Genomic DNA, 7,500 nt, shown 5'->3' with positions numbered 1-7,500 from the left:
CAGATGAACTGTGTGGAGTTATGGAGCATGTCTTCAACATGAGCCTGAAGCTGAGGGTGGTACCACAGGTCTGGAAGACCTCCTGTCTGGTACCTGTGCCTAAGACACCGCGCCCCAAAGACCTCAACAGCTTCAGGCCAGTGGCTCTCACGTCCCACCTGATGAAGACACTGGAGCGGCTGGTCCTGGACCACCTCCGCTCCACCGTGAGCTCAGCCATGGACCCGCTGCAGTTTGCATATCGGTCTGGCATCGGAGTGGAGGACACCGTCATCTCCCTGCTGCACCGCTCTCTCTCTCACCTGGAAAAGCCTGGCAGCTCTGTGAGGATTCTGTTCTTTGATCTTTCCAGCGCCTTCAACACCATCCAGCCGCTGCTCCTGAGGGACAAGCTGGAGACGGCTGGTGTGGAGTATGACCTGGCAGAGTGGATCCTGGACTACCTCACAGACCGACCCCAGTTTGTGAGAGCCCGGAACTGTGTGTCTGACACTCGGACCTGCAGTGTGGGGGCGCCCCAGGGCACTGTCCTCGCGCCCTTTCTCTTCACCCTTTACACTGCAGACTTCAGACATGACACGGACAGCTGTGTCCTGCAAAAGTTCTCTGACGACTCTGCCATCATCGGACTCATCACGGACGACGGTGACGAGGAGTACAGAGGACTGGCGCAGGACTTTGTGGACTGGTGTCAGCGGAACCACCTCCTCATCAACGCGGGGAAGACCAAGGAGATGGTGGTGGATTTCCGCAGACGCCACCCCACTGCCCCCTCGCCAGTGAACATCCAGGGACGGGACATTGAGAGAGTGGACTCATACAAGTACCTGGGTGTTCATCTGAACCACAAACTGGACTGGACTCATAACACAGACGCACTGTACAGGAAGAGCCAGAGTCGGCTCTACCTCCTGAGGAGACTCAGGTCTTTTGGAGTGACAGGGCCACTCCTGAAGACCATCTACGACTCTGTGGTGGCATCAGCCCTCCTGTAGGTGTGGTCTGCTGGAGCAGCAGCATCACAGAGAGGGAGAGGAAGAGGCTGGACAGAGTCATCAAGAAGTCCAGCTTCGTCCTGGGCTGTGCTCTGGACTCGGTGCAGGAGGTGGGGGACAGAAGGGTCCTGGCTAAACTCACATCTATGCTGGACCATGAGTGTCACCCCCTGCAGGACACTCTGTCCGCTCTGGAGAGGAGCTTCAGTGAGAGACTGATCCACCCTCGCTGTGTGAAGGAAAGGTTCCGTAGGTCTTTCCTTCCTGCTGCTGTCAGACTTTATAACAAAAACTGTTAGTACTGAACACTCGCAATACTGACCTAACCTAATACTGATGTGCAATTCTGTCATATGTGCAATTGCTGTTGGAATTCGTGTGCAATTCATGTGCAATTACTGTGAAATTCATGTGCAATCTATGTGCTGTTGTGACACATATTCATGTGCAATTACTGTCGTGATCACATGCAATGGTATTTATGTATTTATTTATTTATTTGTCTATGGGAGTTTTTATTTATTTATAGGAGATCTTCTACTGAAAGTGTTTTTCAGACTTCCTATAGGTGATCTGTTCTTTTCTTCTGTATCTACCTCTGTATCTACCTGCGTTGCACCAATGAAATTTCCCCATGTGGGACAATAAAGGAATATCTTATCTTATCTTATCTTAAAAGTCTTGTCTTGTCTCTGCAGCGCAACAGCGTGAGTGGAGTGCCTGTGCTGAGCCTGCAGGGGGCGCTGGAAATGAGCCTGACGGATGAGCCTCTGCAGAACGAGGCGCTGGTCCACATGTGGCTGGAGGTGAAAGTGAAGCCTCTGCTCCAGTCTGTGTCCAGAGAGCTGCTGTCCTGTCTGAGCACCAAGAACTTCAGCTGCTCCACCTACCAAGTCATGTACGCCGACTTACTTTCTTTTAGCCCTGTTCTAACATTGTTCCCTCAAAACATCCTGTTCACAAGCTCGTCTTCTCTGCTCCTTCACTGAGCCTCACTAAAGGGTCCACATGTTTGTTTTGTAATGTTTTATCTGTGTTGTCTTGTCCAGGGTGCAGGAGCTGAGCGAGCACTTCTCCGACATGGACCCTGTGCGACAGAAGTGGATCTATGACTTCTTCATGTTCCCCTTCCTGTCCCGGGACAATGTGGCCGGTACGCTCCTTTTATACTTACGCACATTTTGATGCTATAATCTTGTTCCCCCATCAAAAACGTAACATGGTTGTGTTCTCTTTCATTCAAACGTTAAACACACAAATCCTGTATGTTTAGGCCGTGTTCTTCTCTCAAAACACACACAAATTCCACTTTGTGATGTCATTAAGTGGGTAATAAAATTTTTAAAAATCCAATTCAATTTTCTTTTGCTATGGAACCTAGCTGGATGACTGAGGGTCGACAGAGGCATCAGCTTATGGTTTTTCCAATGCATTGTGGAGTAAAGCAGCTCAATTCAGGCTAAAAACCTATGTTAAAGGAGAACTCTAAGGCAAAATCACCCTTTATAAGGCAAGGCAAGTTTATTTGTAGAGCACATTTCATACACAAGGCAATTCAAAGTGCTTCACACAGCAGGAAAAAATGCATTAAAATCACAAAGAAATGACAGAAACAGAAATACAATAAAATTAACTAAATAAAAAATAAAAAACACAAATGTATCCAACCACATTGGCAGCATTCCAGACACTCTTTCCCATATGTATTTGACATTGCAGCATGACAGGCGTCTCCGGGATGGACACATCACTTTTAGATTGATTTGTTCCCATATCTGCGCGCTTTCTGCAAACTGCACACGTCTTTTAACCTTGTTTCAACAGTGTTTAAACATCATTAGTTTAGTTCAAGTTGGATTTTGATTGATTCCTGTTAATCCTGTGCCGTCCTGCAACTAATGCTCCAGGGCAAGAAAATTCCTGTTTTCACCTACCCCCTATCCCCGCCCACATCCCTGTACTTAGATTTGCTTTTTCAAATAATGTATGACGAGTTCTAAATGTCACTGGGCCACTTTTCAAAACTAAAAACCATCTGCTGCTTTGTTACCGTGAAATGCCATTATGAAGAGGCGGGGCTTATCAGTTCTGAACAGGAAGTCGGTCGACCTGTTTCAATTATGAAACCGTATTAGATCAATATTGAGGTTTACAATGAACAAAATGTAAAATGATGATCTACTTATGTTATAGTTAAATACTACGAAATGCAATAAAGACGCATAATATGTCTCTTTAAAAATGACCACTTAATGACATCACAAGGTTGAACAGATCATTTTAAGCATTCATACCACAAATTTCAATCAAACATGTGAATGAACCACAAGTCTGGGTATGTTTTTATTAGGTAAGGACAATCTTCCACAGCTGAACGCTCACAGGAGACAGTTGTGTGTAATACAGGACCTTTAAATAAGTGCAGTTGTTTGAGTGACAGCTGCTGAGTGTGCTGCTGTTTCCAGGATGTGTGGACCCGCAGATGAACAACATGGACTGGCTCATGAAGAACTTTGGTGCGTTCAAAGCCGTGGCCCGAATGACGGACTTCTCCACACTCAACATGTACTTCAGCGGAGTAAGTGTGTCAGGTTCTTTCAAAGAGCCAAGAGCCTTTTTGGACTTTCGTTGAGCTTGTCTCCATCTTCTGCTCTCACACGACGCCTCAAGTCTTTCTTCTGCTCTCTGTCAATCCCGGTGTGGAACAATAATCCAAATGACCGTGCAGTGTTTAGTGAAATGACTGCATATTTGTGACGTGGGTGAAAAATCCAAAACTACCGGCGTCCCGTGGCTAACCCCATAGCTAACCCTGTGTTGGTGTGCTTCAGCTGGAGGTGCTGGAGCTCCTGACCCCAGAGCAGAAGGCGGCTCTCCTGCTCAGCCCGGAGGTGGAGGGGCTGGACAACGGGACCCTGCACCTGGTGTTCCGCAGCCTGATGGGTCCAAATTCCACTACCACCATCAGCCCCGGGACAGGCAGTAACTGGACCACTGTGGGGTACAGCCACCCCTACCCCACCATGGCCCAGCCCTCCACCGAGCAGGTACCGGTCCTGTCAGGCTACATTTGTGTATCATTTGTCCACATAAAGGACTTTCATGAATCCTGTTGAGCGAGTCCTTTCCCTCTGAGCCTCAGGAAAACACAAGTTCACAGTTTTTTGTGATGTCACAGGTCGAGCTCCGAGATCTGTGCTGTTTTCTAAGTCCATAAATCATCTTCTGACTCGTTCTGAGCATTTCTGGTTCAGGAGCATTTTTGGAGTGTTTGCAGAAGAATGTCAGGGCAAGAGCTGGGTTTGTTCATCTCCCCTTTGTGATTCCCTCAGTGGATGAAGCTTTATGATGAAGTCATTATGTGCTTTTCATAGACCCATTATTTTAGGTCCTAAAGCATGACAAAGCAAAGGTTTGAAGGACAATAACAATCCAACATTCCAGACAGTGAGTCGTGATGTTTCTGCTGGTGCCCTCGCCTCATGTGCGGCGTCAGCATGAGTATATTATTCACCTCTTGTGAAGCTATGAAGTTTATCTGTAGAGTTCTTATCCATTTCCTTTTACACAATAGTATTTTATTCCATAAATGACACTCAGTCCACAATACATTACTATTAAAACTATTATTAGGTGTGTTAGCTTTGTTAGCTCTTCACTTTTTGTCTCACGTTCATGGGTTTAGAATCTACAATCCTGTACAATCCTAGTGTTCAACCCTAAACATTGAGCTCATTATATAAAGTAGTCACCAGATCTTGGTCTGTCCTTCTGTCCTTCTGTCCTTCTGTCCTTCTGTCCTTCTGTGCTTCTGTCCTTCTGTCCTTCTGTCCTTCTGTCCTTCTGTCCTTCTGTGCTTCTGTCCTTCTGTCCTTCTGTCCTTCAGGTGGTGAATGGATTCATGGAAGCGTTCAGGCCCATCAGCAACTTTGTCCATGAGTTTGTGTCCTTCACAAATCAGGTATATACACACACACACACACCCTAACACACACACACACACACACACACACACACCCTAACACACACACACACACACGCACAGACACACAGACACACAGACATAATACACACACACACACACCCTAACACACACACACACACACACGCACACCCTAACACACACACACACACACACACACACACACCCTAACACACACACACACACACACGCACACCCTAACACACACACACACACACACACACACCCTAACACACACACACACACACACGCACACCCTAACACACACACACACACACACACACACACGCACAGACACACAGACACACAGACATAATACACACACACACACACCCTAACACACACACACACACACACACGCACAGACACACAGACACACACACATAATACACACACACACACACACATAATACACACACACACACACCCTAACACACACACACACACACACACACGCACAGACACACAGACACACAGACATAATACACAGACATACACACACACACATAATACACACACACACACACACACACATAATACACACACACACACATAATACACACACACACACACACACATAATACACACACACACATAATACACACACACACACACACACACATACACATAATACACACACACACACAGACACATAATACACACACACACAGACACATAATACACACACACACACACACACATACACACACATACACACACACACACACACATACACACACACACACACACACACATACACACATACACACACACACACACACACACACACACTAACACCCTGTGTTGTGCTGTGGCTCCTCCAGAGGAACGTGTCTGAGATCCGGAGCACTTCTCTGGCTCAGTTCCTGTTGAACTTCAGTCTGTCGGAGGTGTCGGTCCTGTACAAAAGCCCCTCCTCAGAGAGCGCTGCAGACTTTGACGTGTCCAGTGTGGAGGACTGGTACCTGCAGGTGGTGGTCCCAGTGCTGCTCAGGTTCCTCCCCAAAGAGCTTGTCTCACAGACCAGCGTGTCCATGGCCTTCCACTCACTCTTGTAAGTTTGAGCAGGTTTTCTCTTGGTACTTCGGGTCCATCAACCTAAAACATACAATAGGCCTCCATATTTTTGTCAATTTCTCTAGTTTTTCAGTCCCACTGTTTTGTTTTAGTTTTTAGTTCCAAAAACATGTCTTCTGCCTTGGAACACTTTTTTTCAGCTATAAAAACAGATTTTTCACAGATATTTTTGTCCACTCTTGATTCAGCTTAATCTAAAGACCTCTCTGTACCCCAACTGAAACATATAGGTTTCATGTAGCATCAGATTTCACATACTTTGTCAAGGGCAGGGATTGATCTTTAGATTTGACTAAAAAAAGCCTTGAAAAAATATGAATCTATCTTTAGTCCAATGGTGTGAGTTTTTACTGTAGTAGAGCTACTCAAAAACTAAAACTGTTATAACTTTTAAATTTCAGACAAATGAATATAAAATGTACACCCTGGCTTCAGTTCAGTGGTCCTGATCTCTGACCTCTGGGTCCTGTAAGGTCACAGGGAGTGTGGGAGGTTAAATGTGAAAGGCCTTAAACGTAATCAATTATATAAATGTTCGTAATGCCACTTGGTTTAGTTGTGATGGAACAACCACTGGGGACTATCCTGATTAAATACACCATTTAGTGACATTTTCTCTCTCTTTCTTCAGTTATCTGGAGCATGGCGTGAATGAGAGCAGCTCCGAGCTGCAGGACGTGTGCAGCCTGAGCCTGGAGCAGGGCCAGTGTGGGGTGAGCCTCTCTCACATCACATGTTCTGAGTTACACGTGTCTGAAGTCTAAACTCTATGTTTCAGATGACAGACGTGGTGCAGGACGTGGCACATGTGCTACACTGTGCCTCTCAGACAAATCTCATTCTGACTGAGGAGAACGTGCTGGGGCTGCTCAACGGACTCACGCACAGGCTCTCCTCGCTGCTGCAGGCGCTCTCCTCTGTGGTAAGACATCACACTGTCTTCTGTGAGACATCACACTGTCCTCTGTGGTAAGACATCACACTGTCTTCTGTGAGACATCACACTGTCCTCTGTGGTAAGACATCACACTGTCCTCTGTGGTAAGACATCACACTGTCCTCTGTGAGACATCACACTGTCCTCTGTGAGACATCACACTGTCCTCTGTGGTAAGACATCACACTGTCTTCTGTGAGACATCACACTGTCCTCTGTGAGACATCACACTGTCCTCTGTGGTAAGACATCACACTGTCCTCTGTGGTAAGACATCACACTGTCCTCTGTAAGACATCACACTGTCCTCTGTGAGACATCACACTGTCCTCTGTGAGACATCACACTGTCCTCTGTAAGACGTCACACTGTCCTCTGTGGTAAGACATCACACTGTCCTCTGTAAGACATCACACTGTCCTCTGTGAGACATCACACTGTCCTCTGTGAGACGTCACACTGTCCTCTGTAAGACGTCACACTGTCCTCTGTGGTAAGACATCACACTG

At 46.5% G+C, this 7,500-nt stretch overlaps 1 protein-coding gene across 1 annotated transcript in view; it reads left to right on the top strand.

Annotated features, from left to right (window-relative positions):
* LOC140378022 (uncharacterized) overlaps window positions 1-7,500 on the top strand; it is a 76,211-nt gene that overhangs the window by 15,314 nt on the left and 53,397 nt on the right. Inside the window, exons 6-13 of the mRNA XM_072463652.1 lie at window positions 1,694-1,893; window positions 2,045-2,148; window positions 3,461-3,573; window positions 3,827-4,042; window positions 4,882-4,956; window positions 5,802-6,031; window positions 6,686-6,767; window positions 6,833-6,976. Coding sequence (XP_072319753.1) covers window positions 1,694-1,893; window positions 2,045-2,148; window positions 3,461-3,573; window positions 3,827-4,042; window positions 4,882-4,956; window positions 5,802-6,031; window positions 6,686-6,767; window positions 6,833-6,976 — 1,164 coding nt within the window. The remainder of the gene's footprint in view (window positions 1-1,693; window positions 1,894-2,044; window positions 2,149-3,460; window positions 3,574-3,826; window positions 4,043-4,881; window positions 4,957-5,801; window positions 6,032-6,685; window positions 6,768-6,832; window positions 6,977-7,500) is intronic.

The sequence above is a fragment of the Eucyclogobius newberryi genome, unplaced genomic scaffold (genome assembly GCF_026437365.1).
Source record: "Eucyclogobius newberryi isolate DKJ021-1_F unplaced genomic scaffold, fEucNew1.0.hap1 SCAF_4, whole genome shotgun sequence".
In the NCBI taxonomy this organism is placed as follows: domain Eukaryota; kingdom Metazoa; phylum Chordata; class Actinopteri; order Gobiiformes; family Gobiidae; genus Eucyclogobius; species Eucyclogobius newberryi.
Note: the sequence above shows the minus strand (reverse complement) of the source record. Positions and strands in the feature narration are given on the sequence as shown.